Below are 16,620 nucleotides of genomic sequence, written 5' to 3' on the forward strand. Positions count from 1 at the left end.
AAACCTTTGTTAAAAAAATTGCCATTAATTTAATATTTACTGTAAAAATTATGAAGCAACAGGCAAACAATCTACAATGTTTTGAACTATTTTGAAATTACGGCACCATTATGCAATAAAATAAAATAAAATAAATTAAAATTGAGAATCTTCAAAAACTCTCCTATAATAGTACTTTAGCAAGTTTTTGGTTTGCTTTCTTCTCTACGTCTGGAAACAGAGAAATTCCAGTCTCTCCTAACACGGTCTGGCCTCCCACTTCCCGTTTGCTACACTGAGGGCACCACAGCGTCGAGCGACGGGGCACTGTAAGTTTTCGCCATTTACCCAGTTCTCATACTGTACATTATCCCCATACACCCAGATCCAACTACCCACCAGAAAGTTCAGCCCAATCCATACATAATCACTCGGGACATCTTGAACCTTATTCTCAGCCGTATGCTGTTCCATAACTGACGCCACACTGGCCAAGTCCACATATCGGTCTCTACGGTGTTTTAAGGCCTCGATCCACGATTTGGATTCTGACACCAGGATCATAGAGCGCACTTTGGCCATACAAAAGAAGTGAAGTGGCTCCATACACATCTCATCGAACATCTCACCATCCTTTAAAGCTCCACAAGCTTGTCTGGCTGGTGAAATTGTTCTGTTCTTGGAATCTAGATTATCAGGTTGCATTCTGTTCCAATATTGGATCTTTGATTCACTATCAAGCCAAATCCAAGGGTTATTATACAATCCAATCCAAAAGTAAAGACCATCCAAGAAAGAGCTTTGTTTGCCATACATATACACCACTAGTGCAGTCAATTCTGCTTCGGTTTTCACCATGACTAGGCTCATGTTCAACAGCTTGCAGTGAGTCTGAGCTTCTCTCCAGATTTTATTTTCAGTGACCAGACTGAATTCAGGGATGTTGTTAACTTGTCTGAAGCAGACAAAAGGGTGTTCCTCAAAGCAAACGCGGTCATGCCAGAATCCTCTCCAATCGATGACCATGCAAAACAAAGTGGCAGACAATCTGGAGTATGTGACAGGCTCATTGTCTCCAACCCATCTCCAGGTTGCTTTCAGAGGAACTCTAGCTAGACCAATCCAGGCCAAACTATTATTTACCAGAGCACTGATATTGGTGTTGTCCGCTTCACCATACCAGCATGATCCATCTCACACTGTTGTTTTGCCTCCTGCCAAGTTTTATTTTCTTTGACTACGACCCAATCTCCAGAAACATTCTTACACACAAAGAATAGTTTATTGTCACATGTTGCGGTATACCAGTATCCAGGCTTGTTTATGAAGGCACATTCCCCATCCAAGTTGAAATATCTAGTTTGGGTCTCATCCACCCATTTCCATGATGAAAATATGCTCATAAGTCCTACCCAAGAGAGCTGGTTGGCAGAACCACTGAGATTCTTTAGAACATTCATATCTGAGGCTACAAAGAGTTGTCCGGAATTACTTAGACAATATCGTCTTGCATTAAACAATGTCATTTTCTCTTCCACATGGATGATTTCCTTTACTAGTCCTGGAACGGGTCTATCGGCAGACGTATGGAGCACCAGTAGTAAGAAGCTTAGAAGCCTGAACATCTCCAAGTTGTCTGACTGTTAAAAGAACTAATACAATGTTAAACTAGTCTTTAAATTCATTTGCATGGCAACACAGTGAGTGTTTGATTAGAAAGTTTTAAGCTACTGCGTAAAGACAACATGGTTTTTCAACATTCTGCCTAAGAAAATCGTAGTCAAATGAGAGAACCAAATCAAAAATTTCCAGTGTTGTTATAGATATTATTACTGTTTAAATTTGCAATTCTTATTTATTTTTATTTATCATTTTTCTTCTATTGTACTTGACAAATTATGGAAACATCAAACATAGTAGAATATTGATCAGATATCAATCTTTCATGTATTAATTAACGTCAAAGGTTCAGTACTGCATCAGATAGTTACTAAGTGGCACAAAATATTTGTTTTAAATTACGGTTTAAAAATTATTGCATATACATGGCCCCTCTGTGACCCTTTGCCATTTCAACTGTGTATCTGACAGAAGGAAGAGAGAGTGTTTAGCTGAGAAAGGTGGGCATGTATGTAAAATGAAACTATGTATTCAAATGAAAAGGTTCAGTGAGGATGTTGGTGTCTGTTTAGCTAATCTGTACTTTGCAATGGAAATTCTCGTCATCTCACGACAGAGCAAAGCCTTGTGACAATTTATATAGATTACACAACATTTGTCAGAAAATACAGAGATATAGAGGAAGAGTAAATTACTGTAAATGGCAGTTTATCATTTATACACAGATGTCCTATATAGTACGTTAAAGGTGCAATATGTAAAAATGTTGGCCTATTTAAAACAAAGGTGTAGCTTGATGACGCCAAGTTTGAGCGCGGAATCTTGGGACATGTGGTCTTCACCTCAACGGACAGTGCAAAAGAATAGGGATAGGACTCGGGAAGAAATCATGTTCATGGATGCGATTATTAACGTTACTGTAGTATGAAGCAGAGCAGGACCGAGTGTTGTGGGAGCTGAACGAGGCCGCTGGAGCGATTGCGCAACACACGCCTCATGAGCAGCGGAACTTTTATTATGCCACAGTCGCCGGCGCTGCTTCCGCTTTTCCGAGTATGAGGTAACACAGCTCTGTTTGTCATATTAGATACATTTGAGTGTTGAAAATGATGTTATAACGTTACTCTGTGTGTTCGCTCGGCGGCTGCTGTGACACACTTGTTACACACTGCAGTGAGATAGATCGATTTTAGAATATCATATTAAATGCTGGATGGCTTGTGTTGATAAATGGCATGCATTCATTTTAAAACGTATTCTATGATGGAGAAAATTCTGTATTACTGTTACTAAAAATAAAGCTGCATCTGATTATGCTGTGTTAGCTACTTCACAAAATAGTGTTTTTCTCTGAGGCATGGTAAAGCATGGTACTCGCAAAAAATCAAGAAAATTAGATTTAATAATAAACGTGTTGAGGTATATAACAACAATTAGTTTTCTGTCTATAAATATATCAAAACAGTTGTTGCCTTGTCTATTAAAACATGTAAATATTAAAGCGTCTTTGGTGTTTCCATGGTTTCTACAAAATAAAACCGGAAACCGAGGGTAACGTGGGTATGTCGCGATTGACATGCGACTCCTCACACGTCCTGGAGCCTTGGTTAAAATTGCAATTTTCTCATGATTTACAAATAGTTGCAAACATTTGGGATATTGTAAGTACTCAAGTGAACAAAATATATAACACTGGCCTAGTGGTTTTTGGATATTTTACTGCAAAAATATTACATATTGCACCTTTAAATGTGAGAAACGATGCAAATATGTTCTGCTAATTGTATTAGTATCCTGTTCTTCCTATTGTGTCTAGTGTATTGCACTCTCAGAAAAAAATCATTGAGGTTCTATATAGAACACTTGGGTTCTTCGCTCAGCTCTGAAGAACACCACGCAAAAAAAAAAAAAAAAAAAAAAAAAAATCTATTTTATATACAGAATAATGAAACCTATTGCCACAAAAATGTGCTATATGCATGTACTTGCATTATTACAAGTTATGCTTGTTGTTCAAAATGTTGGGGTCAGTGAGATTTCTTTAATAGAAATTAATTTTTTTTATTCAGCAAGCATGGATTAAATTGATCAAAAGTGACAGTAAAGACATTGATAACATTACATAAGATTTCTATTTTAAATAAATGCTCTTCTTTTGAACTTTCTATTTATCTAATCTAATTCAAATTTTAAAAAATGTATCTGTTTCCACAGAAAAATTAAACTGCATTACTAGTTTTCAAGATTGATAATCCCAATTAATGTTTCTTAAACACCAAATCATCATATTACAATGATTTCTGAAGGATCATGTGACACTAAAGACTGGAGTAATGATGCTGAAAATTCAGCTTTGCATCACTGGAATAAATTACATTTTAAATTCTATTTAAATAGAAACAGTTATTTTAAATTGTGACAATACATTTCACAATGTTACTGTTTTTATTGTATTTTTGATCAAATAAATATAGCCTTGGTGAGCATAAGAGACTTCTTTCAAAAACATTTTGTTTGGTAGTGTAGATTATCTTCAAATGCGCAGAAGTACAAACCTCATTGGGAGATTAAACCCATTTCTTATGCCAAATGTGTAATGCTATGATGAATGTGACACATAAAACTACAAATTCACTAATGAACCATTCAATTTGTGAAGGGTTTTAACTGGTTAACTGAAAAGAAATCAGTTGGGAATCTCTTTGTAGCACCTGCCGATAGGTTGTTCTGACACGCCTTTCATTTGGATGGTTACGCAACTACATCAATCACATATAAGCAGACATTTAACAAACCAAATCAACAGCATTTTACTGCTTACGGGGGTATGTCTTCTCAGCGCAGCAGCAGCAGTATATATCACACGCAATCTATTTCCAGCAGCAGATCTAGTCCGATAAGACCAAGCATATGCTCAATTTCTTATGGTCATGTCAAGTCACCTTTATTTATATAGTCAGGCGTGCACATAACTGGTGCGCGGGTGCGTATGCGTGGTATAAACGTCGAGGGAAGCGCTTTTTTCAGGGACACATTTACTTACAGGAGTAGGATTTTTCCCCAACTCTGGTAAGATAGCAATAATGACGATAAGCGTGTTCATTAATTATTAGGGGTGCAACGGATCGCAGTTGATCCGTGATCCGTATGGACCAGGCCCCACGGTTCGGCATGCATGTGATTTGAAGGATTAACTGCTAAGTTTAACCATCATACTGTGAAAGTTTATCATTTGGACGTGTTTTTTCTTGCCAATTTACACATTCAAACGATTTTAAACGCGGAAGAAGAGTCAAAAATCGGGACTCGCGTGCCTCACACAACCGAAGCGCGCGCATGCTGAGAGAGAGAGAGGCTTTCAGACAGCGCTCGAACACATAATTAATACTTCTTTCACATTTACTTGCACTTGAATGGACACAAACACACAAAATTTTGTCAAAATACCCGTCTCGCAAGTATTCTCTCGGTTATGTCATGAGTGAACGGTTGAGAAAGAAACCGGATGTGTGTCAGTATATTCGGTCCGCGCATTCGGTCTTAAAGTGACAGCAGCCTAATATTCCTGCTGTTGTCTGTGTCATTAGTGTTAATAAAATAAAAACAAAACATCATCTTCATCTACCATGTTCAAGAGCAAAGAAGATAGTAAGGAGTAGGGTTGGGAATCATATGGATTGGGCTGTTCTGCCTAACGATTCCGGTTCCGATTCCATTAAAATAATTAAACAAATAATAAAAAAAATAGTAAGGGGGAAAACAGCACAATACTCAACTCAAACAGTCTTTTTTGTGTTTATTATACTTGTGAAATTAGTTTAATAGACTGCTAATCTCAACAAATTTACACTTTACAATAAAGTTCATGAGTTAACATTAGTTAACTACATTAGCATTAACATTTCTACAGCATTTATTAATCATTGTTAATGTTAATTTCAACATTTACTAATACATTATTAAAATCAAGAGTTGTATTTGTTAACATTAGTTAATGCACTGTGAAGTAACACGAACAAACTAAGAACAGCTGTATTTTTATTAACAAAGATTAACAAATTCAGTAACATATGTATTACTTATGGTTAGTTCATAACAAATGAACCTTATTTGTAAAGTGTTACCACAAATTCAACACAAATAAGATGCTTGAACACACATGTAAGATCCAGACAGACAAAACAGAATATTTTTGTAAGTTGGATTCATAAAGACTTCACTTGTTTCTGAAAGAACGATTCAGTGATAGATACATTTTTAAGAGTAATTTGTTGCCACCTAGTGGCGTAACAATGCAATCGATACAGTCGTTATTTGAAGTCCAGTTACTCACAGAAGGTGATTTATTCTATTTTGATCAGTAACATCAGAGTTTGAGCATCTGAATAATAAACTTTTGTATACTTCTGTGATAATTGGAATATTTGAAACACAGAAATAATGATACTGTGTGTTTATGAAGCTGTTAATATCTATACATGACAACTGCTCTCTCTAGATTAGCAACAGCGCAAACTCAGATTTGAATGTTGCGATTTTATTTTTGTTAAAGGTTTAATATACGGGGAAATTGTTGTCATTTAGGAAGTAGATCATGATGTGGGTGATGAAATTGAGAATGCGATCTTTTAAAGATTAATTGTGTAGCTTTGTGCATCTCTCTCTGCATTGAAATCTGACGTATATGAGCAGCGCAAGGGCTTTTCAGTGCATTCATTGCTATAATATTCATGAGGTGAGATGTTACTATTAAAGGATACGCTCCCCGCACTTCGCCCACCCCTCACACCAGAACCGTTTTCGGAACTGAAACTTAGAAATCTTGCACGGTTCCGGTTCTTTTCAAAAAACACAACCGGTTCTGGATAAGAATCAGTTCTCGGTTCCCAACCCTAGTAAGGAGAGCAGTCAGGAAGAAAGTGATGACGACAACTTGTAGGTTAAGAGTGCTGCGTAAAGTGTGAGTACCAAGCAGCATCTCTAGGTGCTCCCTTGAGAACCAGACCAAAAAAGTTATGTGCACCCCTGTATATAGTGCTTTATACAGATTGCTTCAAAGCAGTTTTACAGTGATAACAGGAAAATGATTCAATGATGCAAACAGACTTCATTTCAGCTGTACAGCAGCTCTGAAAGAAAATAGTGTCATTGTTCATCTGAAGTCAGTTCAGTGTAGATTCAGTTCTGCTGTGAAGATCATCAATTATTAAATTAGTTAATTTCCTCTATAAAGCAGTGCTGCAGAGAACAGTGATGTCACCAGCCAGCTCAGTTCAGTTCTCATTCAATAGTGTCAGTGCAGTCAAATCAATAATATTGTTGAATATTCAGTGTCCCCGACTAAGCAAGCCAGAGGCAACAGTGGAAAGAAACCCAAACTCCATCAGGTGACAAAATGGAGAAAAAACCAGACTTAATAAAACTACATGTTAAGACTACAACAAAATAATTCAATTAATTAAATGTTTAGTACATATTCACTTTTACAAAACATTAATATTTTTTTTAACTATGAAATTCACTATCCATTAGCAGATACAGAACAGTTTATTACCCATATTCTTTAGGAAACATTAAGAAATGATCCCAACCACTAAAGTAGCACACATTTCAGCCAAGCATTTAGCTAACTTTACAGAGTCTGGCAAACTTGTTATCCAAAAACAATCCATCATGCAAAAAAAAGAAAAAAAAAAAAGAGGAGAAACTACATTTGATAAATCTTTCAGTATTTCAGCAGGTTTTCGGGTCCCTCTTTACCTTAAGTCACTTCTGGAAACAGAGAAATTCCAGTCTCTCCTCACACGGTCTGGCCTCCCACTTCCCGTTTGCTACACTGAGGGCACCACAGCGTCGAGCGACGGGGCACTGTAAGTTTTCGCCATTTACCCAGTTCTCATACTGTACATTATCCCCATACACCCAGATCCAACTACCCACCAGAAAGTTCAGCCCAATCCATACATAATCACTCAGGACATCTTGAACCTTATTCTCAGCCGTGTGCTGTTCCATAACTGACGTCAGACTGGCCAAGTCCACATATTGGTCTCTACAGTGTTTCAAGGCCTCGATCCACGATTTGGGTTCTGACACCAGGATCATAGAGCGCACTTTGGCCATACAAAAGAAAGGGAGTGGATTTAGACACGTCTCATCGAACATCTCACCATCCTTTAAAGCTCCACAAGCTTGTCTGGCTGGTGAAATCATTTTGTTCTTGGAATCTAGATTATTAGGTTGCATTTTGTTCCAATATTGGATCTTTGATTGGCTTCTAACCCAAATCCAAGGGTTATTATACAATCCAATCCAAAAGTAAAGACCATCCACGAAAGAGCTGTGTATGGCATGCATATACACCACTAGTGCAGTCAATTCTGCTTGGGTTTTCACCATGACTAGGCTCATGCTCAACAGCTTACAGTGAGTCTGAGCTTCTCTCCAGATTTTTTTTTCAGTGACCAGACTGAATTCAGGGATGCTGTTAACTTGTCTGAAGCAGACAAAAGAGTGTTCCTCAAAGCAAACGCGGTCATACCAGAATCCTCTCCAGTCGATCACCGCACAAAACAAACTGTTTAACCACTGGGAGTATGTGACAGGCTCATTGTCTCCAACCCACCTCCAGGTTTCTTTTAAAGGAGTATCTTCTTTAACTGTAGCTAGACCAATCCAGGCCAAACTATTATCAAGCACTCTGCGAATAAAGTCGTTGTCCACATCATTACGTATAATCGCAAGACCAGCGTGATCTGTTTCACACTGTTGTTTTGCCTCCAGCCAAGTTTTTTTTTCTTTGACTAAGACCCAATCTCCAGAAACATTCTTACACACAAAGAATAGTTTAGTGCCACATGTTACGGTATAAAACCAGTGTCCAGCCACGTTCATTGAGGCACACTCTCCATACCAGTTGAAATAATTGGATTTGGTCTCATCCACCCAGTACCAAGCTGGGTAAACCTTATAAAGTCCCATCCAAGAGAGCTGGCTGGCAGAACCACTCAGATTCTTCAGCTCGTTCTTATCTGAGGCTACAAACAGTTGTCCAGAATTATTTAGGCAATACATATTTGCATCATACCATGTCATCATCTTCTCCACATAGATGATTTCTTTCACTAATCCTGGAACGGGTCTATCGGCAGACGTATAGAGTGCCAGCAGCAGGAGGTTAAGAAGCCCAAACATCTCCATGGTGAGAAAGACAGCAACTGTTAATTTTTTAAACTACAGATTGAAAAGGTACTACACAACAGGTGATCCAGCTGCGAGCCTTAGCCAATTCAAGCATGTGTATCTGACAGAAGAAAGTGCTTGTCTGAGAAAAGTGTGCATGTATTTAAATGAAAAGGTTCAGTGAGGATGTTGGTGTGGCATATGTTTAGCTAATCTGTACTTTGCAATGGAAATTCTCCTCATCTCACGAGAAAGCCTTGTGACAATGGATATGGACTACACAACATTTGTCAAAATATATACTCTTCCTTCCATTTCTGTAATTTAATTTGGCTGAACTTTGCTCAGATTCTCATAATATAATCTATGAATTGCTAACCACTAATTAATACGATTAATGATTAATAAAATTCACAAAATTTAAAGAACGTTGGATTCTTCTTAAATGCGCAGATGTCACTGGCCCCTGTAACACATTTCACTTTTTTTATTCAGTGTCTCAAACCAGAAGCAATATTTGATGTGTTACTGCTCATACTTTGAAACACTTCTCACATTTTAAATAGTTAACCCTGGGTCAATCTAAACCTCAGGTAAATGGAATCCTGGGTTAATCATATTTCATGTTTCACACTGCTGCTCATACTTTACCTGGGGTTATCAATTACCACTGTAGGTACATGACATTTCACATTGTACATTCCTAAACACTGTATTAATGTTCTTATTTGCATATTTTCAGTGTCAACATTCATGATTGGATAAATTCTAAATCACAAGTGTGAAACGTTCCGTAGGGTTTGGAATGGTGATAACCTAGGATTAAGTGCCATATGAAAAGCCCTATAATTTAATTTCTGTTGACACCACTGGTACATTTTTCTGAAGATCTGCCCAACAAGAAGTAGTATATGCTTGGACAGTGCAGCGTACCAACAGAAGTGGTACAGTATATTTGCAGCATTGAGCAGTGGAATACTAAGAGGCAAGATGTTCTTGTGTCATTCATGACAAAAGTAGGTACTTCCAAATCATTCCAGGGGCCAGGAAGTGCTGATGAGTGCCATGTATCAGTCAGCCACAATCCAGGCATTTTTATGTGTACTCAACCACCGCTGGTAGACAGCATCACTTTAAGGAAGAAGACATTCAAAGGATCAATAATGACTTCCAAACTTTGTAGATGTACATTTCTAAAATGCAAAAGTAAAATAAAAGTATTGCAAATAGCCAAATAGGTATTATCTAAATAGCCATGTTTTCCTTATTAATCATATTTTGACTCTCAAAAATCAAGATTGACATTATTGTTTTTATATGAATAAATAAAGGTACATTTCTAGTTTAAACACTATTTTTTCTTCAGATAGTCCTCTTTAAATACAATGCGTCAGATGTATGCAAACTGACCCACATTTGATTTTCAACCATTGAAAAAAAAAAAAAAGTTCAACAATTGGCACAAGGAGCCACACTGGCATCCCCATATGGCCTTAAAAAGAAGATACAAAAAGAAAAGTTTAAGAACCAGAATCTGAAAAGATACTGAGATATCTACTTCTTGAGTTACATGTACTCACACTTTGGAAAAAGAACATGAAAAGTTCTTTTTCTTATTTGTGAACTGTCCTCATTGGTATATAATGCATATGATGCAACAAGGACTGCTTTTCCCCATTTGCATTCTAGGACGCAGTGCGAGTTCCCTTTCGAAAGGGAACGTCTCGGGTTACGACTGTAACCCTGGTTCCCTGAGAACAGGGAACGAGACACTGCGTCCTAGAATGCAAATAGGGAAACGCCATTTGCGTTCTAGGACGCAGTGCGAGTTCCCTTTCGAAAGGGAACAAGCATTTTTTTTAAATTACAAAGTTAAAAAGGTACTGCATAACAGGAATAAGCCACCTGTGAGTCTTTATCAACTCACACATTTGTGTATTTGACAGAAAGAAAGAGTATTTACCTAAGAAAATAGAGCATGTGCTGTATTTGAATGTAAAGATTGAGGGGATGTTGGTTCCAGCTCAGCTAATCTGTATTTTGCTATGGAAATTTTCCTAATTTCATGAAAAAGGAAAGTTTTGTATGGAAGCCCGTTTCCTCCATTAAATAAAAAAATAAAAAGAGTAATTGCGACTTTTTATCTCAGAATTCTGACTTTTTATCTCGCAATTGTGAGTTACAAAGTCAGAATTCTGAGATATAAACTCGCAGAAAAAAAAAGTAAGAATTGCGAGAAAAAAAGTCAGAATTCTGACTTTATATCACGCAATTGTGAGATGTTTATATTTCATTTTATATTTAGTACAAGTCTTTAAAATATTACAACATTTTCCATGTTTTATAGCGGTTGTACTGAATGACCTGATGTTTCAGGACATGAGCAATTGAAAACATGAATTTTTCAAATAGTTAAAAGAGAGTTAATTACTTTGCTTCACGACCATGTGGTCCTTTGCAGGTGTCTGAATGATGGCACATCCTGTCACATGATACTGACCGCAAGACTTGATCCAAAATGGTCCCTTTATATTGGTTACTCCAAATGACATCAATGAAATTCATTTTTCCGGACATTCTTTCTCATAACAAAGCAACGACTTCTACACATAATTTTAATACCATGTTGCACTATGTTGATATATGATGTTATAAAATCAAGCCAGAATAAAAAATATATACATTTATTACATTTTAAGATATTTTAATCACAAATGAAATGGCTGTGTTTGACTTTGGACGGTTAAACCGAATGACCTTATGACACTTCAAAAACTTTAAAATACTTTTATATGTAGAAAAATATAATTAAAACCTTTTGGATTCAACAAAAGAGATATAGTTGTACTACCTTACATACTTTGGATGTCATATTTGTTTTTTTTATTATTATTAAGGCCTTTGGACAAAAAAATGACCCGTCACGTCATTGACCCAAATACAATATAACAAAGTTACAAATAAAGTAAGGTCTAATAGGAATTTTTAGCGAAAGGTTAAAAATCGTTGAATAAATGTGTAAATTGGCAAGACAAAACATGCAAATGATAAACTTTCTACAATGGTAAAAATTTGAGGTTAATCTGCAAATCACATGCAATTAGCATGCATGATATCACCCATTGCAGATTTATACAGGTGGAGCTGGGGAAGGTGGAGGGTTTCTGAAAGAGTGCTGCAAATTGCTACAGCAAATACTGACCAAGTATTTGAATGTTGAGCAGCAAAATCAGTGAGAATGAGTTAGGGACAAATCAGCCTGCACCCTCATACAGTTTCATGATAGAACTTTGTATTAATACTAATAAAACACAAGTTATCAATTGGTAATAAAAGCAATCAGTATTACTTCATCATGCCTGATTAATGATTTCAAAAAGAAAACAATGATTAACCCGAGTCTGATGTAAGCTCTGCAAGTGAAAACATAATGGTAATAATCAACCACTTATAAAACAGTTTGTAAGCTAATGACCTTCTGTAAGCTAATGAGGATCTAATGGTGCATTCTGCTATAAACAGCCTGAGGCAACAGTCCTTGCTATGAATCTTTATCAGGATCTGAGTATACTGGTTTGAAGCCACCCCAGAAATTTGACTGGAACTACAGAATAATATTTAAAATCACTAAGTCTTTTTAAAACTAGTATTTCACCTCTTAAAATAACCAACAAGCACAAAAGTGCTGTTAAAAAAAGCATAAAATTCACTCTGAAAACCTGACCAGAAGCAGATCACGCCTGGAGCTTCCAGTTACATTAAACCCAAAGACATTTCTGAGTGCACATAAATGAAGCCAGATTGGGACTGATAAGGGATCAAACTATATAATACAATAGTCCAACAGGATGCACAGTCTGTACTTCAGTGGATTTCAGTCTGTCCTACCTCAGCAGCCTTGACCTTCTCGACTTTATCAACAATAAAAATAATTTACTCATACTGTATAATGTTGACAATGTCATATTTTTGACAATCTATTGAATTGATATTTAATTAATCACATTAATGTAAAGTGTAACTATTTATAAAAAAAATTGAATTAATCTTCATATTCATATTTCAATTAAATCTTAATATAAATGTTATACACAACAATTTGTTTCATCTATATGTAATTTTTCATCTATATTTTTTGTTTTTATTTAAAATTAGACAAATCTGATATTATTTTAATCTCCAATCTGTTGTTTAGCAGTTTGGGTGGTTCTTTAATGCTTCACTAACTGTCAGAAGACACTAACTGGATATGTTTCTTCATCTGTTTGGATGTTTTGTTTTGACCAGTGCTGTATAGCTGTGTTTTGCAGAGTGTTCATTGTCAAACTACAAAATTATTTAAATTTGAATTTCTAAAAAAAATGTTATTATTTTATATGAAAAAAAAAAATAATTATTGTCTTTTATTGACAAAATATTTTAATCTGTCATGTATATTTTTTAAATTAAATCATAACATTTTTAGCTGTCATACGGTCATGTTACAATGTGACAATGTGTCCCGCTCTCCTCTACACCTAGGATGGCTTGAGGGTGAGTAAATCTTGAGGTAATTTTCATTTTAAAGTGAACTAATCCTTTAACAGCAGTATGACGGCAATATACAGACTTTTAAGGTAATAACCTAGTTATTTCAGGGGATTTCGGTCTGTCCTACCTCAGCAGCCTTGACCTTCTCGACTTTATCCAACAATAAAAAAATTTACTCATACTGTATAATGTTGACAGTCATATTTTTGACAGTCTATTGAATTGATATTTAATTAATCACATTAATGTAAAGTATAACTATTATAAACAAACTTGAATATTCATATTCATATTTCAATTAAATCTTAATATTCAGATTTGTGCCGCATTTTATACTCAACAATTTGTTCACGCGTTACAAAAAATAAGGTCATGAGGTCAAACATTTTATTTTCAGAATCATCTCTTTTCACTGACCATTTGTTGAAAAGAAGAAAAAAACTACTTAAGCACTATATTGTATCCTATTTGTGGACAGTGCCAGATTTTCATAGAGGATGACAATCACATCAGACAGCTCTGGCAGGAGTGGATAGGTTACTCATGGTCTGCTGGTCTTAGCTGGTTTAAGATGGTCTCCAAGTCTGACCAGCTGAAAAATCACTCTAAAACCAGCCAAAAGGCCAGCCCTGACCAAGCTGAGAGACCAGCAAACCAGCTCATAATAATATTTTTTTAGCAAGGTAAATAAGTCATAATCATGATATTGTTTGCCCGTTATTGCTGGTTGTGATTTCAGTCCTCTTGCTAAAGGTCAAACTTCAGTTACTATGCAAACAAACCAGTTCAAAATGCAAATCAAAGAAGCAAAGATATGTATGTTGTGCTATGGCATATTGAACAGCTGTATTCTGATGCTGATCCCACAAAGGAGGAGATGATACAGCCATCACAAATGACAGGCAGGTGCCAATGATGACAAATCATCTCTGCCACGATGACAGCTTCATTCGCATCAGGGACTGAATACAATGAATGAATAAATACAATGACAATTCCCATCATCTGACTTACCCAAAATCTTGATCCATAGATTTAAAGAAGAATTTGTAGCTGTTAACCGGTCGGTTGCTGAGGACATTCTTGAAATCTGCCAAAGTTACCTTCTCTGGAGCCACTGACAGTTTCACCAAATAAGGAGTTTCCTCCTCATCTATATGGTAAATGATTTTAGTCTCCGCCATGAGAATATGGTGGGAACAATTGCCGGAGAACGGCGCGTGTTCCTGATGCTGCCTATACAGACGTGCGGCGACAATAAATAAGATGTCTAAAATAATGGATGCTAAATGAATACAATCACGCATTTAGCGCGACTGAAGCTGTGAATTAAGCGACTTTGTAACGCTAATGATAAGAACACTGCCATTATGGAGGCCTGACAGATATCTATTGCAGCTCACTATGCGGAGGTTTTGCTGCCTGTGTTATTGAAACAGGAAGGAAAGGTTCACATCCTTGAGAGAATCAGCCTGGAATATCCGAGCCGTTCTCCTGCGCAGTGCTGCCATCGTGTGGTAGACAGAAGCAATTTGGATTCATGAACAAACAGGTCTCATCTCATCTGCTTTTTGGAGAAAGTGTTAAAGGATTAGTTCACTTTAAAATGAAATTTACCACAAGATTTACTCACCCTCAAGCCATCCTAGGTGTATATGACTTTCTGAAAAACACAATCGGAGTTATAGCCTATTAATAAATATCCTGACGGCGCGTCCAAGCTTTATAATAATGCCAGTGAACGGACGCAACGAGTTTGAAGCTCAAGAAAGCTTCCACCAGACCGCCTTCAGTATTTAACTTGCAAAGAAAGTGTAACGCCTCTCGCAGTTTGAAACGCTACGCCTTCCGTATTAAACTTACGACGTCAGATACGCTTTTTTCGTAAGTTGAATAGATATAGCTAGATATTTTACTTTATAACTTGTTAAAGGGTTAGTTCACCCAAAAATAATGTCATTTATTACTCTCCCTCATGCCGTTCCACACCTGTAAGTCCTTTGTTAATCTTCGGAACGCAAATTAAGATATTTTTGTTGAAATCCGATGGCTCAGTTGAGGCCTGCATAGCCAGCAATGACATTTCCTCTCTCAAGATCCATTAATGTACTAGAAACATATTTAAATCAATTCATGTGAGTACAGTGGTTCAATATTAATGTTATAAAGCGAAGCAAGAATATTTTTGGTGCGCCAAAAAAACAAAATAACGACTTATATAGTGATGGCCGATTTCAAAACACTGCTTCGTGAAGCTTCGGAGCGTTATGAATCAGCGTGTCGAATCATTGATTCGGATCGCGTTTCAAACCGCCAAACTGCTGAAATCACGTGACTTTTGCGCTCCGAACCGCTGATTCGATACGCTGATTCATAACGCTCCGAAGCTTCAGGAAGCAGTGTTTTGAAATTGGCCATCACTATTTAAGTCGTTATTTTGTTTTTTTGGCACACCAAAAATATTCTTGTCGCTTTATAATATTAATATTGAACCACTGTACTCACATGAACTGATTTAAATATGTTTTTAGTACATTAATGGATCTTGAGAGAGGAAATGTCATTGCTGGCTATGCAGGCCTCACTGAGCCATCGGATTTCAACAAAAATATCTTAATTTGTGTTCTGAAGATTAACGAAGGTCTTACGGGTGTGGAACGGCATAAATGACATTATTTTCATTTTTGGGTGAACTAACCCTTTAAATATGGATATTTTTCTTACACAAACGCATCGTTTCGCTTCAGAAGGCCTTTATTAACCCCCTGGAGCCGCGTGGAGTATGTTTATGATGGATGGATGCACTTTCTTGAGCTTCAAACTCGTTGCCCCCATTCACTGCCATTATAAAGCTTGGATTTGTCAGGATGTTTATTAATATAACTCAGATTGTGTTCATCAGAAAGAAGAAAGTTATATAGGGGAGTGCGAGGCACAAACTAACATGGGATTAGTTGTAACACACGTGGTTTGAATACTTCCACATGCGCTAGCATGAAGAAATTCAGCGTATTTACTGGTTGCCATATCGACAATATATAGAGAAACAATTCAAAAATCTTTGGAAGATATCACAATAGCAAAAGTAAATTTTTTACTTAAGCTAATTTTTCATCTATATTTTTTGTTTTTATTTAACATTAGACAAATCTGTTACTACAAAATTATTTAAATTTGAATTTCTAAATGCTATTATTTTATATGAAAAAAATAATTATTGTCTTTTATTGACAAAATATTTTAGTTTGTCATGTATATTTTTTTAATTAAATCATAAAATTTTTAGCTGTCATATGGTCATGTTACAAT

At 36.3% G+C, this 16,620-nt stretch overlaps 1 protein-coding gene across 2 annotated transcripts in view; it reads right to left on the reverse strand.

The window, feature by feature from the left end:
* The window catches only part of dvl1b (dishevelled segment polarity protein 1b), a 45,208-nt gene extending 30,442 nt beyond the window's left edge, over positions 1-14,766 (reverse strand). For both annotated transcript variants that reach the window (XM_051912461.1, XM_051912460.1), the window contains exon 1: positions 14,326-14,766. In XM_051912461.1, the coding sequence (XP_051768421.1) occupies positions 14,326-14,618 (293 nt within the window). In that variant the 5' untranslated portion in view covers positions 14,619-14,766. The remainder of the gene's footprint in view (positions 1-14,325) is intronic.
* Between the last annotated feature and the right edge of the window lie 1,854 nt (positions 14,767-16,620).

This window comes from Ctenopharyngodon idella, chromosome 11 (assembly GCF_019924925.1).
Source record: "Ctenopharyngodon idella isolate HZGC_01 chromosome 11, HZGC01, whole genome shotgun sequence".
Classification (NCBI taxonomy): Eukaryota; Metazoa; Chordata; class Actinopteri; order Cypriniformes; family Xenocyprididae; genus Ctenopharyngodon; species Ctenopharyngodon idella.